This window comes from Giraffa tippelskirchi, chromosome 6, assembly GCF_054371585.1.
Source record: "Giraffa tippelskirchi isolate mGirTip1 chromosome 6, T2T-mGirTip1v1.2.pri, whole genome shotgun sequence".
Lineage (NCBI taxonomy): Eukaryota > Metazoa > Chordata > Mammalia > Artiodactyla > Giraffidae > Giraffa > Giraffa tippelskirchi.
This window is the reverse complement of record NC_137280.1, coordinates 19,452,805-19,470,452: the sequence shown is the minus strand read 5'-3', so window position 1 is coordinate 19,470,452 and position 17,648 is coordinate 19,452,805. Positions and strand designations below refer to the sequence as shown.

At 36.2% G+C, this 17,648-nt stretch overlaps 1 protein-coding gene across 35 annotated transcripts in view; it reads right to left on the bottom strand.

The window, feature by feature from the left end:
- The window catches only part of RIMS2 (regulating synaptic membrane exocytosis 2), a 629,392-nt gene that overhangs the window by 357,355 nt on the left and 254,389 nt on the right, over positions 1-17,648 (bottom strand). The window contains exons 4-5 of one of the 35 annotated variants that reach the window (XM_081502240.1): positions 7,913-7,926; positions 4,994-5,021 (exon numbers count right to left, since the gene is read on the bottom strand). The exons of the other annotated variants lie outside the window; for them this stretch is intronic. Coding sequence (XP_081358366.1) covers positions 4,994-5,021; positions 7,913-7,926 — 42 coding nt within the window. The remainder of the gene's footprint in view (positions 1-4,993; positions 5,022-7,912; positions 7,927-17,648) is intronic. 35 annotated transcript variants of the gene reach the window in all.

Sequence of the window (17,648 nt, the reverse complement as noted above, 5' to 3'; positions counted from 1 at the left end):
GTGTATATATATATATATATATACACCCAATGCCTTGTGGGTAGATTCAATTTTTATAAATAGGAGACTTCCCTGGTGGTACAGTGGATGAGGATTCGCCTACCAATGCAGGGGACACAGGTTCATTCCCTCTTCTGGGAACATTCCACATGCCATGGAGCACCACAGCTACTGAGCCCGTGTGCTGCAAATACCGAAGCCCATGGGCCTAGAGCCAGAGAAGCCCCAGCAATGAGACGCTTGCTCACCACAACTATAGAAAGCTCATGTGCAAAAATGAAGACCTAGCATAAGCAAAAGTAAATTAAATACTTTTTAAAATTCTTATAAATAATCCAAAGCCATTTTAAAGCAAGTCTATTAAATAAGAAGGTGACTAAACTGCAAAATATTCTGTCATTAAAAAAATTTTTCTTTTGTGTTTCAAAATTAAATCTTAAGGCAAGCTCACAGCAAGAGTTTCAAAAATGGTCTAAGCAATAGAAAGACTACTGGAATGAGCCTCAAAATGGCTTCTTCGAAGTAAATAATATAGCAGCTGCCTTCCTCAGAGCCTTATTTTCCAGCTGTCACTATGTTACACACAGTACTGGTCGGCTTCCTCACAGTTTCTTCAACATTCCAGAAGAGACTTCTTCTACTTCCCTGCCTCACTATCACCTTTCACCTTCTCATACTCATCCTTAAGGGCTCAAATGTCACTTTCTCAAGAAGACTTTCTTTAATCTAGATTAGGTCCCCCATTATCCACTTTCATGGTACCCTATACTTTTTCTTCATAGCACTTGATAAAAGCATACCTATATATTTACTTGAAAAAAGTCTGTCTTTCCTTCTCAGTTCCATGAGATTAAGACACACATTTGTTTTATCTGTCCACCACAATGCCTAGTAGAGAGTAGATGTTTAATAAATAAGAAGTCTAAATTTTAAGAAATTTTATAAATTTTATGTCCTAGTCACATAGCAAAATAGTACAGGAAACTGCTCAGGGCTTAATTTGGTTGTTAGTTTCTGTGTTTGTTTTTTTGTTTTGGCCTGCCATATCATGTTATAAGGTTCATAAATACAAGAACAACCAATATTCACAACCAAAAACATTGTGCATTGGATGGACCTTGTAATTTGTTATAAATATCTTAAATCTTAATCTTTGTTATATCTTATATCTTGTATCAATATCTTATATTTTTGTTATAAATATTATAAAGAATGTTTATAGCTAATATATGCTTTAAATTTTCTATATACTGAAGGCTCACAGTAATATAAATATCAGAGGCTTCTATAAGGACAGAAGAACATAGCACTTGAAGTCAAATGGCCTGGATGTAAGTAGTGACTCCAGCCCTATCTAGCCATAAAACCTCAGGATGTTCCCTTTATATATCTGAACTATGTTTCTTCAAATGTAAAATAAACTACATCACTTTTTAGGGTATTATTATATCAGAAAAAACATATTTTATAAACTGTAAAGTATGCTGTATGTGGGAGTAACCTCACTATGAACTATCTAAGGAATCAAATTATTGGAACCAAGATTCTAACAATAACGTTCCTGCTGCTGCTGCTTAGTCACTTCAGTCATGTCCGACTCTGTGCGACTCTATGGATGGTAGCCCACCAGGTTTTCTGTCCACGGAATTGTCCAGGTAAAGAGTACTAGAGTGGGTTGCCATGCCCTCCTTCAGGGGATCTTCCCAACCCAGAGATCAAACCAGGGTCTCCTGCATTGCAGGCAGATTTTTTTACCACTGAGCCACCAGGGAAGCCCAACGATAGCATTAGGTACCTTTTATTCATCATATTTATTTATGCAACAAATATTTACAGGATTTCTTTGTGCAAAGTTCTATATCTCTGTTCATTAGATGTTGAAGGGATAAAATGCTTATGCTTACCCTTTTCTGCAAAAATGAGATAAATTCAGAATGTCCTTCAAGTAAGGTCAGTTCCATACTTACATCTAGTTCTGCAGAGGCATTAACACTCACAAATGGTATAGGTGGTAGCAATTGTTTTCTCTGTGGCCAATCTATTAGAAAATGTAGCTCCTCAATGGAAATAACAGTGTTAACTAGAGTTCCCACAGAAGAAGATGTTAAGAAACTTTAAGCAGCACAGGCAATTTCATTAAAGATGACAGGAAAAGAGTCAATCAACACTAAAAAGTTCAACCTTTTTAAAGCAATCTCAAATTTTCAACTAAAAATGATAACAATTTATTTTGCCTAAGAAATTGGCAAAGTATTGGCCAGAAAGTCAGAGAATGGTCATGTAAATAAACCGCATTTATTGTCAGGACTGTATACTGGTAGAACCTTTTTGAGAAATATTAAATAGTATGTAGCAAAAACTTTTGAAATGTTTCAATTCTGAGAGAACACTAGGAGAATAAACAATTAAATGTTGATAGTGACTACTTCTGGGTGAAAACATCACAGAATTGTTTTCCATTATACTGTAGCTTTTGGTACACTATCCACAAGAAAGACCAAAATGTAAACTATGTAATGTGGAGAATTCTATAATTACAGTGAAATCTTTAACCATAATATATTAAGCATGATGCTAGCTCATAAACTTTTGCTTAGCAATGCTCAAGTAAATCAAATACTAGATTATTAGTTTTCACATGATTGGCTATATCCATCTCTGGGTCAGGAAGATCCCCTGGAGAAGGAAATGGCTGCTACTGCTGCTAAGTCACTTCAGTTGTGTCCGACTCTATGCGACCCCATAGACGGCAGCCCACCAGGCTCCACCGTCCCTGGGATTCTCCAGGCAAGAATACTGGAGTGGGCTGCCATTTCCTTCTCCAGTGCATGAAAGGGAAAAGTGAAAGTGAAGTCGCTCAGTCGTGTCCGACTCTTAGCGACCCCATGGACTGTAGCCTACCAGGCTCCTCCATCCATGGGATTTTCCAGGCAAGGGTACTGGAGTGGGGTACCACTGCCTTCTCCTAAGGAAATGGCAACCCACTCCAATATTCTCCCTGGGAAATCCTATGGACAGAGGAGCCTGGCAGGCTACAGTCCATGAGTAACAAAGAGTCAGACATGACTTAGTGATTAAACAACAACAAATTAGTTGTTGTGTCTGTTTTCTTCTTTATCAATAAGTTCTTAAAATTTTGTAATCAGTCGAACTGCTTAATTAGTACTATGAAAATCCAAATGAATGAGAAAACAAAATTTAGCACTCACTTCTTTACATTATCTTCAAAAATATTTGAAGTATAAGTCTTCAATTAAAATTATTAATATTTAAGAATCTTGGTTTACAAATTTCTAGTGTCAGTAAGTGAGATATCTTAAGAAGTTGAACGCAAACTCAAAAATTAGATAAATGAATAAAAATTAGGAAATTATACTCTTCTTAACAGTACATGTGTCTAAGGCACAAACACTTATGGCATATTTAAATTTTATGTTCTAAAGATGTCTAGTTCTAAACATGTCTGGATTTATTTTTAACATTTAAGAGAACCAAAGTATTTCTATTAAAATGCTACACACATGGAAACATCTAAATATTACTAATCAGTTAGTGAAATTATGTTATATAGCATGTAGAATCCATAAGAAAAATCCCTGAAACATTAAAAGAATCTTTCATTTTCTTAAAATATAGATTTGTAGTTCTACCTATATAATTATAACAACTGCACTGTCTCTTCTATTATAATATTCTTGTTCCATTGACTTTCTGAAGCATCTGATAAAAATCTAAGGCTTATAAGAAAGACGGTCCAGAGAACAAGGTGTCTTCATATGCTTTGCAAATAAGTCTTGCATTGTAAATATGCCCCTGAGGCAAGACCATGAAACCATTTACCTAAGGGATAACAAATAAGCAAAGAAATAGGAAGAAGATGAAATTTCTAACAAAAAAAGTAAAGAAAAGACATTCAATAAATGTAAACTGGCCTGTGCTTCAACTTAGGGTGGACCACATAGTACATCCAGGAAATAAATAGAGGAAGAGTAGCCCAGACCTAAACAAGTGCAAGAGTCTAAAGATTTCATACAAAAATCAGAAATGAGTTTAGTTCAAAACACCTACAGCAGTTTTCATAATCAGCTTTTTAAAATGTGTTGATACTGTTGTTTTCAGTTGTTTTCTGAGATACAAAAAAAAAAAAAATTCTGTAGCACTTCCCGGAGCTTAAACTCTGTATCCAGTCTCCCTAGCTTTGATCACTGCAGCGGAACAGACTCAAGAGTTTCTACCATCTAATTCAGAAAGGAAAGGAAAAACAGTGAAAGCATCCACAAATGTATGAAGTCCCACCATCATTCTCATCTCCCTGATACCTCTAACTAGGCCAAATCCATGAGGGCTAACCCCACTGCGCTGTAACCAAGTTGTACAGCTAGGAGAAGGACTTCAGGGCCGCTTCAACAGTCCAAAGCAGCGCTTACCAGAGCAGTCTCCACACTTACAAGCTGGTAACAGCAGGAATACCTTTTCTATCAGATTCAAGAATTAGGCTACAGGGTACCAATTCTAGATTTAAACTCCAGAATGAAAACATCCAGAGTGATTGTCTGCTCTGACACCCAACAGGTCTATCTGTCAGAGGAAAGAGAACCAAGATCTCAGAAAATACAGTCTGGTAAGTTCCTTCAGTATTAGGACTGCTCATTCTGAGTAAATATTCCCTTGATAACCATCAAGAGAACAACTGGAAACAACTACAACTTCAGGGAGTAAGAGCCATATGAATAAGGTCCAACTCCACTTCTAATAGCTCCACTGTCTGGGAATCACATACAGAAATGATGATAGCCTTGGGACTCCAAGCATTCAACCTCATCTTGCAAACTGCCTCCATAAGGCACTCTACTACCTAGTAAATTCCAAGTATCCATAGATTCTTCATGAAAGAAATGCTGACTGCATATTGTCATTATATGAAAATGAAAAATGATAATCATTGGCACAACTATAAATGTGTTTTAGCAAAATAAGGGGGACAATGAAATACTGTGCAATAATACTGGCCTCCAAGACTTCTCATCCACAATCCCTTTCTTTCTGTTTTTATTCTCTTCCATCATGATGGAAGATAAGATATCGATATTGAATATACACACTTCATTTCTTTCATACAATTTCCTTCTACTCATTATTTCATGAAAAAAAGGAGGAGTTGGAGACATCATAAATACACCAAAAAATTATCTCACCACATGTGGATGCAAGAACATCAATTAGAAAGCTAATAAAGTAGCCAAAGCAAGATAATAGTTGGCCTGAATTATATGTAGCAGTAAAATGGGGACAGAGGAAGACAAAAAGTAGATGTTAAATTAACAAGACACAATGACAATTTGCCACAGGGGTGGAAGGTGGTGTATGAAGGTCAAGAGAGGAATCAAAAATGACTCTCAGATGTCTTTCTTAAGTAATCAAGCAGAGAGTCTTAACATTTCCTAAGACAGAGGGAAAGGAAAGGGGAAGATGATGAGTTGCTGAATTTAAGGAGCATGTAAGATAGCTAGAAAGACAAATAAGTAAGCAATTGGATATGTCACTCCAGAGTTCAGAAAAGAGTTCTCAGCCAAAGATATAAATTCAGGAAGCATCAGCATGTTAGTAATGATTTCAACCAAGCAAGCAGATCAGATCACCCAGAGAAAGTTCAAAATGGTAAAAAAAAAAAAAAAAAAAAAGCATAAGACAGTACACCAGGAAACTGAGTTCCACACTGTCATCAGATAAAGAAGAAGCATAAAGAATAAAGATGAACAGAAGCCACAGAGGTGGGAGGAAATCAGGAAAGCGTGGTGGCCTCTAAGTCAATAAAAGACAACATTTTAAGAAGAATAATATGACTGACTCTGTGTTATATATTCTGTCATCTGGAATTGGAAGATTCGCCCCTTGTAATGCTGTGCTTCAAAATAGTTCTATGTAAAACAGCTCTTTTACCTGAAATCACTTGCACTATAGGACCCAGACCTAGCTTATGAAAATGGACTGAGAGCAGACATCCCTAAGCTTCCTTCATAAGTCCTCTTTCCTCCCTTGGAAGAAGGCAAGCAAACAAAATTTTTGATCCAATTCTACCAACTAAAAAATCCAGTTAGATATTCTTGGTCCTTAGAAATGGACAGAAATCAATACTAATCAGAGAACCTAGAGCTACTTACGAGTGAATCTGTTTAAGCACCAAATTTGAAAGTAGAAAAGAAACTAAAATATAACATAACAAAGAGCAATTCTAGCAGTTTTCCACCTAGCTTCCTTTTTTCTTACTAACTCCTTCCTAAAATATCTAGCTTACTTATTATTAACTCTATTTTAGAACCCTCTTGCTCTAGTAATTTTTGTTGCTTTTGTTCAGCAGCTAAGTTGTATCGACCCTTTGCAACCCCATGGACTGCAACATGCCAGTCTCCTCTGTCCTCCACTATATCCCAGAGTTTGCTCAAATTCATGTCCATTGAGTTGGTGAGTGGCTAACGATAGACAGGGAGGCCTGGCGTGCTGCGATTAATGGTGTCGCAAAGAGTCGGACACGACTGAGCGACTGAACTGAACTGAATGCTATCTAACCATCTCATCCTCTTACACTCCCTTCTCCCTTTGCCTTCAATCTTTCCCAGCATTAGGGTCTTTTCCAATGAGTCAGCTCTTTGCATCAGGTAGCCAAAGTATTGGAGCTTCAGCTGAATACTCAATGAATATTCAAAGTTGATTTCTTTTAGGATTGACTGGTTTGATCTCCTTGCAGTCCAAGACACTCAAGAGTCTTCTCCAGCACAATTTGAAGGCATCAATTCTTAGGTGGTCAGCCTTCTTTATGGTCCAACTCTCACATTCATGCATGACTACTTGAAAAATCATAGCTTCCACTATACGGACGTTTGTCGGCAAAGTGATGTCTCTACTTTTTAATATGCTCTCTAGATTTATCTTAGCTTTCCTTCCAAGGAGCAAGTGTCTTTTAGTTTCATGGCTGCAGTCACAGTCCACAGTGATTCTGGAGCCTAAGAGGGGAGAAAAAAAATCTTTCACTGCTTCCACTTTTTCTCCTTCTATTTGCCATGAAATGATGGAACTGGATGCCATGATCTTAGTTTTTTTAATGTTGAGTTTCAAACCAGTTTTTTCACTCTCCTTGAATAATACTTGTAATGGCAATGAACAATATTTACTTTATGTGTGAAGTAAGTCACCAGGGATTGGATTAATAGATTACTTCCTATCTTAAAAGGACCTCCCTTAATGTCATATTCTGTTCCAGGCACTGCCCCATTTTTATGCTCTTCTTCTCAGCAAAATGTTTTGAAAAAGTTGTCAACAGTTGCTATGTCTACCTCCTCATTTCACATTCTCTTCTCAATCTATAACAATAGAGTTTCCATCACTAATATGCCACTGAGATGGCTCTCATCAGTGACTTCCATGTTGCCATATTCTAAAACAATTCTCTGTTCTTTTCTTAACACAACTTCACTCTAGCATTTGACACTGATGCTATGCCATCCATAGTTCTTAAACCATCTTCACTCTTTGTTCCTGAGACATATCCTCATTTTCTTCTTTTCTTGGTGGCATTTTTTTTCTCAGCCTTTTTTGCTGACTCTTACTACTCTCCTTTAATCTCTAAATGTTGGAACTGTCCAAGGCTCTATTGTGACTATGTTGTAGGTTGCTTCTGTTCTTTAATCTAATTACTCTTCCTAAGTGACTTAGATCCCATGGCTTTAAATATCTTTTACACATTATACCTTTGCCCTTACCTTTCCTGAGAACTTTAAACTCATATGTCCTAGAACTCCAAAGTCCAAATTCATGTGTCCATCAACTTGACATCAACAAATGGAAGTCAGAAAGTCATCTCAAACATAACACGGCCAAACAGAATTGCTTAGTTGTTCCCTTCTTGGAACAACACCACTAGGAGTTTTCCTTAATGTTTTTCTTTCACACTCCACCACATATATTCAATCTATCAGTAGTAGATTGTCTCAACTCCATCTTCAAAATGTAACACAAGTCCAACAACATCCATCTTGTTACTATAATTCTAGCTCAAGTCACCAACATCTCTCTCCTAGACTACCTCGATAGCCTAATTTCTCTCTGCATTAATACTTGTCTCCTACAAACCATTCTTACATAACAAAATGATCCTATGAAAATATAAATAATACCATGTTACTCCCATATTTAAAGCCTACAATGGTATTCTATTACATTTAAAACAAGATCTAAACTTCCTCACTTTACAGAAAGGGATATGCTTTTTTTTTTTTTGGTCCTAGTGGTTGGTGACAAAGTTAGAATGAGCAATCACCTCTTACTCCTTACAGAGTACCACCATGTCATTGTTATTCAGAAACTCCTATGGATGCTCTCATTTAAAATGTAAGCTACTTTTACAATTTATAAGTGTTCCCAGAATGCAAAAAAGAAAAGATAATATGAAAATACAAGTAAAAGACCAATTTAGGCCTTAGATATAAATATAACCACCAAACCTCATATTTTTTTTTTGAGAGAACAAAACACTAAGGTGCACTGAAGCACTGGGTCAAAATACATTTAGGCAGAGGGGGAAACACCACAATGAAAAAAAATCAAATTTTCGTAAGTCTCCCTATTCACATGACTCCAATTCTTATTAAGCAAAGTCAACCAGAAGAAATGGGAGTCTTACCACTTTCCAGACAGAAATAATAAATCAACCTCAAAACTTTCAAGCATGTCAAATAATTTATACAAATGAATTTCAGATCTATACCACTAAAGTGAAAAAGTTATTTTACATCACAACAATCTTGAGTTCATATATTCTGCACCCTTACTGTCTTGGTTGTATGAAAAAATATTACACTTTTCCAGGTGGATGTAACTAAAATTTGTCAATCCTGCTCTATGAACACAAATCAACTCTCACACAGAGAAAAGGAAGACTAAAATAGTTTTAAAGATTAGAGAAATAGAAAACTTGATAAGAATTTGAAAATATTACTGAGAAAAAACAAGTTAAGAGCTAACATCTAAGAAACAGACAAACAAACAAACAAAAATGCTCGGGTGGAAACATAAGAAAAGAAAGAAATGGATGAGGGCTGCATCAGGAGAGAGGGGAGGTCACCCTTAAGTTTAATTTTCCAGTTCAAGCACTGTGTAATTAGGCAAGCACAGTGAGAACTGCTCCACCAATAACCTTCAAACCAACCTTGAAAGACCTTTCCAGACAAAGAGCTTCAAATCATACCACAAAACTTCCAACTGTGTCAAATAATATATACAAGCATCTCTCGGGTATATATCATAGAAACAGAAATAGCTGGTTATAGGTAATAACAATTTTGACTCTCTACATTATCTATTTTTGTTGCATTATTAGTTTAAAAAAAAAACTAGAGTAGCCACAGTTTACTAAAGAAGAAATCCACCCGATTCTATATTAATACTCCTAATAGCAAACTGTATTCCAAATCTTAGGACAGCAGCAATTTATCATGTGTTGAGCTATCTTGAGATGCATGAGACTAATTCATTCTTCAAGGATAAAAGAGATCACACAAAATTAAAACAAAAACACTTAAGAGAAATACACACTAGTGCCATTATTAAATATAGCATGCATACAAAAATGAATATACATAATTAAAGATAAAAATTTCTATAAACTTCCTACAAATTAAAAAATACATTTTGAAAACTGTTCCTGAGTTTTAAACCAAATTTCTCAATGGCTGCAGCAACTCTGCAAATAAAGGCTACGGTCAAAAGATGCCAGAATTATTTCAAGAAAAACCTCTATCCCAACTCACTGTATATTAAACTTAGTCCCACCACTCCTCTTAGAAAGCAAACTCAGCAAAGATCTTTTGTATTTGCTTATCACGACGATCAGAGCATAGACAAACTCAAGGACAAAATCAGAAATCAAACAAAAATTAGGTAAGGTAACTGAGAGTTTGAGTTATCCTCTACAATCCTGTCAATACATAATTAAATACTCTGTTGGTGATAAGGCGGGAGACTACTAAAAATTTTACCTTTAGTCTAGCAATCCTAGTCTAGCAATTTTCAAAACTGTAGTGCTAGTGACCTCAGGGGGCATCCCCAAGACTCCTTCAGAGAATCTGCAGAGCCAAACTATATTCATAATAACACTAAAATACTATTTGCCTTTTGGGCTTTCATTCTCTCATGGGTGTACAGTGGGGTTTTCCAGAGGCTACAGTATATGTGATATCTAATGATAATGAATATACGAGGAGATAAAAGTGTTCAGCTGTCTTCCACTAAATCAGACATTAAAGGGATATGAAAAAATGCAAAATAACACCAATTTTCTCACTAAATTTTTCTTTTCTTTTTGCAATACTTGAAACACTAGCTTTTATTTATACTTTCATTTAATATATTGAAATAGTTGTTATATATTGCTGCAAAACACATCATCACAATCTTGGTGATGGCTTATTAACAAAACATGTATTTATTATCTCACACTTTGTATTAGGCCAGGAGTTCCAGCATGATTTAAGTGAAGTGAAAGTCGTTCAGTCGTGTCTGACTCTTTGCAACCCCATGGACTATACAGTCCATAGGATTCTTTAGGCTAGAATACTGGAGTGGGTAGCCTTTCCCTTCTCCAAGGGATCTTCCCAACCCAGGGATTGAACCCAGGTCTCCCACATTGCAGGTGGATTCTTTACCAGCTGAGCCACCAGGGAAGCCCAGCATGATTTAAAGGGTGTACTCAAGGTGATGGCCAGGCTGCGTTTCTTTCTGAAGCTCAGGGTCCCTTTCCAAGTTCACATGATTGTTGGCAGAATTAAGTTCTTTGTGGCTCTAGGAATGAGGCTCCATTTTCCTGCTGGCTATCAGACAGAAGGACTTCCCTGGTGGCTTATCGGTAAAGAATTTGCCTGCAATGCAGGAGGTGTGGGTTCAATCCCTGGATTGGGAAGACCCCCTGGAGAAGGAAATGGCTAGGCACTCCAGAATTCTTGCCAGGAAAATCCCATCGACAGAGAAGCCTGGCGGGCTACAGTCCATAGGGTCGCAAATAGTCAGACACAACTGAGCAACTGAGCACATGCGTGCATCAGACAGAGGATGCTCTCAGCTCCTAGAGACTCCCCCACAGATCCCTGCCATGTGATCCTCTCACAGCCCTTTCACAACACGATACCTTACTTTTTAAAGCAAGCAGAAGAATCTCTGATTTCAGTCTAAGAGTCTCACACAATGTAATGTAACACAGAAGTGACTGTCTCATCATTCTTGTCATACTCTACCAAATAGAAACAAGTCACAAGTTCCATACATACCCAAAGGAAGGGTAAAACTCACTACAGCTCAACTTAGAATTCTATCTACTCGATATGCTTAGTCAACATGCAGTGGGCTTATTGTTATTTTTAAATTATTTAATAAAGGTATATTCTAATTTTTTGTTTTTATTTCCAATATGATAAATATCAGTAAATATAATCCATATGAACAAACTCTTTGAGGTCCTCAATCATGTTTAAGATTGTAACGAGATCTCAATATCAAAATGTTTCAGAACCATTGCTTTCATCTAAGCTGCCTCTTGTATTTGCTGCCTCTTATATTCAACACCGGAGAAGGCAATGGCACCCCACTCCAGTACTCTTGCCTGGAAAATCCCATGGACAGAGGAGCTTGGTAGGCTGCAGTCCATGGGGTCGCAAAGAGTCGGACACAACTGAGCGACTTCACTTTCACTTTTCACTTTCATGCACTGGAGAAGGAAATGGCAACCCACTCCAGTGTTCTTGCCTGGAGAATCCCAGGGACGGCGGAGCCTGGTGGGCTGCCGTCTATGGGGTCGCACAGAGTCGGACACGACTGAAGCGACTTCGCAGCATATTCAACACAAAGATAAGATAACTTACTCTCTGCAAGCAATGTTTTAACTTTACAACAAACAGGCAGTACCTGTGATCCCAATACAAAATGAAATTTTTGAGTAAATTTTTGAGTAAATCATTGAGTAAATGATTCAAGGTATTTAGCTTTCCATATCATTTAGCTTGAAATTTTGAACTATAATCATTTATTTTTATAAATGTTTAAATATTCCCCATCCAATCCCATACTTTCACATTTCAGGGAACTGTAGGAGCAACCTTCTTGAGTAGATAAAAATAGGTGCATCCTGTATAACTCAAACAGGGACCATTTATATATAGTAAAATGCAGGAAGGTAAACAATATGAGCACATATATTTCAATGCAAATGAGTATAAAAAAATTCAAAGGCCCCACCATGAGGCTGACTACTATTATTCATGTTATTATGGACTGATGAATTTAGATGCCCGTATCCTTGAACAATTAAATATATCATATAGGAAGATGTATCTTTATCTTCATTTAAAGCTGGGACTCCAAATCCCTATTTTTTAACTCTAGTGAGATGCTAGACTTTCCATGAGGCTTGAAAAGACTACTCTTGCTCCTGAAGCTTCAGTACTAGATAAGACAAACCTAGTGACTGGCTCCTTATTCTCACCCTTTTCTTCTCCTTTGATCTAGCAAAGGGTACTTCCCAATTGTTTCATCTCAGGCCTGTCTTATCACATCAGCTATAAGAGATGAAAATAGGCAGTGAAAAAAAATTACAGTAGGCACTTATTAATACCTCAAGGCACTTTCATTGATTACCACTTTACTCGCTTTACTAAAAGATCTAAGAGACACTTGCATATGTACCAGTCCTCACACTAGCCCACCTCAATATCGCAGTTCAGTTTTGTAGCCCATATCTCTCACATCCTTGGCCAACATCAGAACTGCTTCACTTGTATGTATCAGGAGAGCCAAAGGCCAAGGGGGGAGATGGTGAGGTTCCCTAGAAGTAAGTAAGTACATGACATTAATATTGCCTTAAAAGTCAGACTAGAAGCAATGTACCCCCACAGTTGACTATGGAGACTACACATACACTTCTACTGCCAATTTATCTGTAAAAATCTTATATGAACACTTAACGCTAATAATAGTTAAAAAATTTTATTAAAATTTTAAATTTTATATGTTTAATGCATGAGTGACCTAAGTATTCAAGATACATATTATTGTTGGACTAAAAATAAGTCTCAAAAATTGTCATTTTGGTTTTAACCGATCGTTTTCTCAGCAAGAGCATAAAAAAAAGTGCTGCTGGCTGACAAAACTACCACCAATAGCTAAGAAATAACCTCCATCTTAATGTCTTCTTAGCTTTCCTCTCCTTCTAATTTTACTACTAAAGCAATTTCCTTGATATTATAAAAACCAAAACAAAACTATATTTTACAAATGAATGAGGCACTCAAAAGAAACTTGTTAAAAAATAAATTTATCGACACTTTCAAGAAATAGCAAGTAATAAGTACAGAGCCTCAGTTAATTAAATGTCACTGATAAGGAGAATGGATATTCATTTATAATATTTGAAGTATGACTGAAGAGTAACTATTTCAAAAGTGACCAATATAGTCAAGTCATACTCTAAAGGAAGTGAATAACAACCTCCCTAGACTTCGAATAAGAAGAATGAAACAAATAGACAGTAGACTAAAAAGCAAAACTTTTATAAGGCAAAGTAATTATGATTGAATGTCACTACACGAAAAAGTAAAAAGCCACCAAATCCATCCAGAGACACAAAGGAATCAATGGAGACTGAAATTATCTCAAAGATACCAGCAGATATAAAAGTGAGTTGAAATTGGAATAAAATAAAGTTCTAAGACATAGATCAGTACAGAGCATGGAAAAGGTTAAAGTGGAAAGAAGTATCCTATCAAAATGTCTTATTCTGTAGACAGAATTCTATCTTCTAAAAGGAAGATAGAATGATTTTCAAATAATTAGTGAGACACTCCCATAATGAATACAGCTTCTATGGCTTATAAAACTAGATGGTAAAAATATCCATATGCTCAAGAATAAGAAACCTGAATAGTTCTATAGCTATTGAAGATATTGCTTTCATAGGTTAAAAACCTAGCCACACAAAAGCCCCTAGCCCCTGGCATCAAAGACAAATTCTACCAAACATTTAGAGAAGAAATAATGCGAGTTCTACAGAAACTCTACACAAAGTTCTTTCTATACAAATTTGCAGAAGATTGAAGACAGAAAAGCACATCGTAACTCATCTTCTGAGGCCAACATTCCCCTGATTTTAAACCAATGATGTTTTAGGAAAGAACACTAGATACTAATATCCTTCATAAATAAAAAACTCTCTAATAAAATATTAGTAAGTCAAATTCAGCAATAAATAAATACAGCAACACCATTGTAAGGAAAAGCAGTATCCCCAGGAATGCAAGGTTGGTACATTTGAAAACAATCAGTGTCATTTCATTCTACAAACAAAGCAAAAAAGAAAAATCTTATTATCATCTCAATAGAGGCAGAAAAAAAGTAACTGACAAAATTCCACAGCCATTCATAATAAAAAAGAAAATTCTCAGCAAACTAATAGTAGAATAGAATTTCCTCAATTTCATAAAGGACATCTATGAAAAACCTACAATTAACATCATTTGATTGTGAAAGACTCAAAGGATTCACCCTAAGACTGGAAATGAGACAAAGATGTTACTTTGACCATATCTATTTAACACTGTAGTGGAGACACTAGCCAAATACTACAAAATATGGAAATAAATAGCTTACAAGTTGAAAAGTAAGAAATAAAGATGTCTTTTTAACAGGTGACATAATCATCTATGTTTAAAAAAAAAAAGTCAAAGAATGTTTTTAAGAGTGTGGTACTATCACAAGATAGACAATTAGACCAATAGTACAGAATAGGCAACTCAAAAATGGCCAAACTATAGTTAGGCACATGCTATAAACAGAAGTGGTACCAAAAACCAGTAGTGTGCAAATGAACTGCTTAATAGCTGCTGCTGGTAACACTGACTCACTATACAGGAAAAATAAACTTGAATTCATACTTTACCATATCCGCAAGTGAACTCCAGGTTGATTAAAGACATGTATGAAAAAGGTAGAACTAAAAGCCAACAGTACAAACTGTGAAAGTATATTTTTAGGCTCTTGAGTGAGGTCTGACTTATTAATCATGACTAAAAGACCTCAAACTGTAAAGTAAAAAAGCAATACACTTCACTACATCAAAGTAAGAATGTCTCCTCTACAAAGAGACTGTAGACAAAAATGATAAGGAGCTATTTTTTTTTTTTCAAATGGGCAAATGAAATAAAAAAACAGTCAGAGTAATGTCAATCCAATAGCTAGCAAGTGAAGAAATGAAGAAATGCTTCGCTCTATGAAACTAGTAAATGCAAATAAAAACCAAAGTATCCTTTAATATTCACCAGCCTGGCAAAAAGCCGAAGTCTGAATAATATTAAATATTGTAATGATAGGGGAATAACAAACTTTCAAGCACTGCAGGTAGAAGTATGGACAGAGTCATTATTGAGAACAGAACCAGTGAAATAAATTTATACATACTGTGCATGCGTGCTAAGCTGCTTCAGTTGTGTTCAACTCTGTGTGACCCTATGGACTGTAGTCTGCTAGGCTCCTAGTCCACGGGATTCTCCAGGCACAAATACTGGAGTAGGGGTTGCCATGCCCTCCTCCAGGGTATCTTCCTGACCCAGGGATCAAATCTGGGTCTCTGGCATCTCCTACCTTGGCAGGCAGGTTCTTTACCCCTAGGTGCCACCTGGAAAGCCCCTACACATACCCTATGTCACGTTAATTCCACATTTAGTTATACAGACTACAGAGAAAGTCTTGCACAGGTCTACAAGGAGACATGTTACAAGGATTTTCATTGGTTCACTGTCTGTAGTAATAAGGAGCTTTCACATAGCCTAGATTGCCCATCACTAACATAATTTCACAAATATGGCTGTTGCCACCCTAATAATCTATCACAAATTTAGCAGTCTAAAACACTAGTTTATCATCTTACAGTTCTGTAGATCAGAAGTCTCCTAGAGGTCTCAATGGACTAAACTTCAAGGTGCTAGCTGAGTTCCTTTTTGGAGGCTCTAGAAAAAAAATTCATTTTTCGTTCAACAATGTTGTTGGCAGACTTCAGTTCCTTGCGTTGTAGAAATAAGGTCACCTTTTCTCGCTGGCTGTAAACTGAAGGTGGTTCCCCACTTCTAGAGGTGGCTGAATTAACTCATGGTCCTTCTTTTCCATCTCCAAACCCAACAATAGCCAGTCAAATCTGTCTTCTGCTTTGAATCTCTTTTCCTACTTCCATCATTTCTCTTTGACCCGGTAAAGCTAGGGACTCACATGATTAGCTGGACCCACCTAGATAATCCAGGATAACCTCCTCATTTTAAGGTCCATAACCTTAATTGTATCTGCAAAGTCCCTTTTGCCATGTAGACTAACATATTCACAGGCTCCCAGGGATCAGAACGTGAACGTATTTGGAGATCACCATTCTGTCTACCACAGAGTATGGTGCAGCATTCCTACATGAATCAATCTTTTAAAATGCAAGATCTAAAGTACCGTTTCATTTATGGAATTTAAAACACACACATAAACAACGCAACAATTTTTTTTTATTACTCAAAGATACATATTTAGGTAGAAACACACAATAGAAGCCTTACACAGATGACTGAAGCGCCATAAACTGATAAAAATTATTAACAAAACTCACTACATCTGAGGACCAAATAAAACAAAGAGTGGCAGAAGAGACGCTGATGACCTAGGAATACATACATTACACAAAACAGTTTTCCCACTATTTTTACTTCATGCTGTTATCGTCTGTCTTTAAAATTCCTTCATTAAAATTCTGTTGAAGCTCTAACAAATCTACAAAACCTCTCTTAAGCTGCCATATTTGGTTCCATCATTTAGATTTGTTCATTTAACTCTCTATTTCCACATATTTCTAAGTTATATTTTGTTTTTACCAGTTTCAAATGGTTAGGTTTATATGACTACATCATGAATTCTGATGTACTTATTAGATAATAAATTCTATGGCACAGTGCATCTTCTACTATCTTTGTATTTCTCCATATAAACTAGTGCTAGTGCTATGAATAAGGTACATACTCAATAAATACTGTAGGCTAAGCTCTCGAAGTAGTATTTGATGCAATATAGTTCCATGGGGAACTTTCCATAAGTCTAAGTACTACACAGTGTTTTCAATAGATATCACATAGAAATCCTCCAAGAATAGGAGATTGTGTAATTTATTCTCCACACAAGGATACTTTTGAGAGTGAAATGGATATTCTTAATAATTATGCTGGAATAAAACGTATAAGCCAGGATAGGCCCTAATAAACTGGGACACAGGTCACCCTACTCAAAAATATATTGCAGAACATGGAAAACAGCAATATATTAAATCAAATTTTTCTAAAGTGAATCTAAAATGTGACAGCTGGAAGCAAACAGACATAGAATTTCTTTTAAAATATACTAAAGCACTTAAAATTCCCCATCACCATTGCAGGTATCTAAAAAACAATAAAATTTTGGAGATCAATGTTACGTATCAAACCAAGAGTTAGTTCTCTTATACAGATGAACATGCTTTTATAGAACATTACCAAAAACAGAGGGATCTAAGAGACAGAGGAAAATATAGTACTGAATTCTGTCAGTAAATT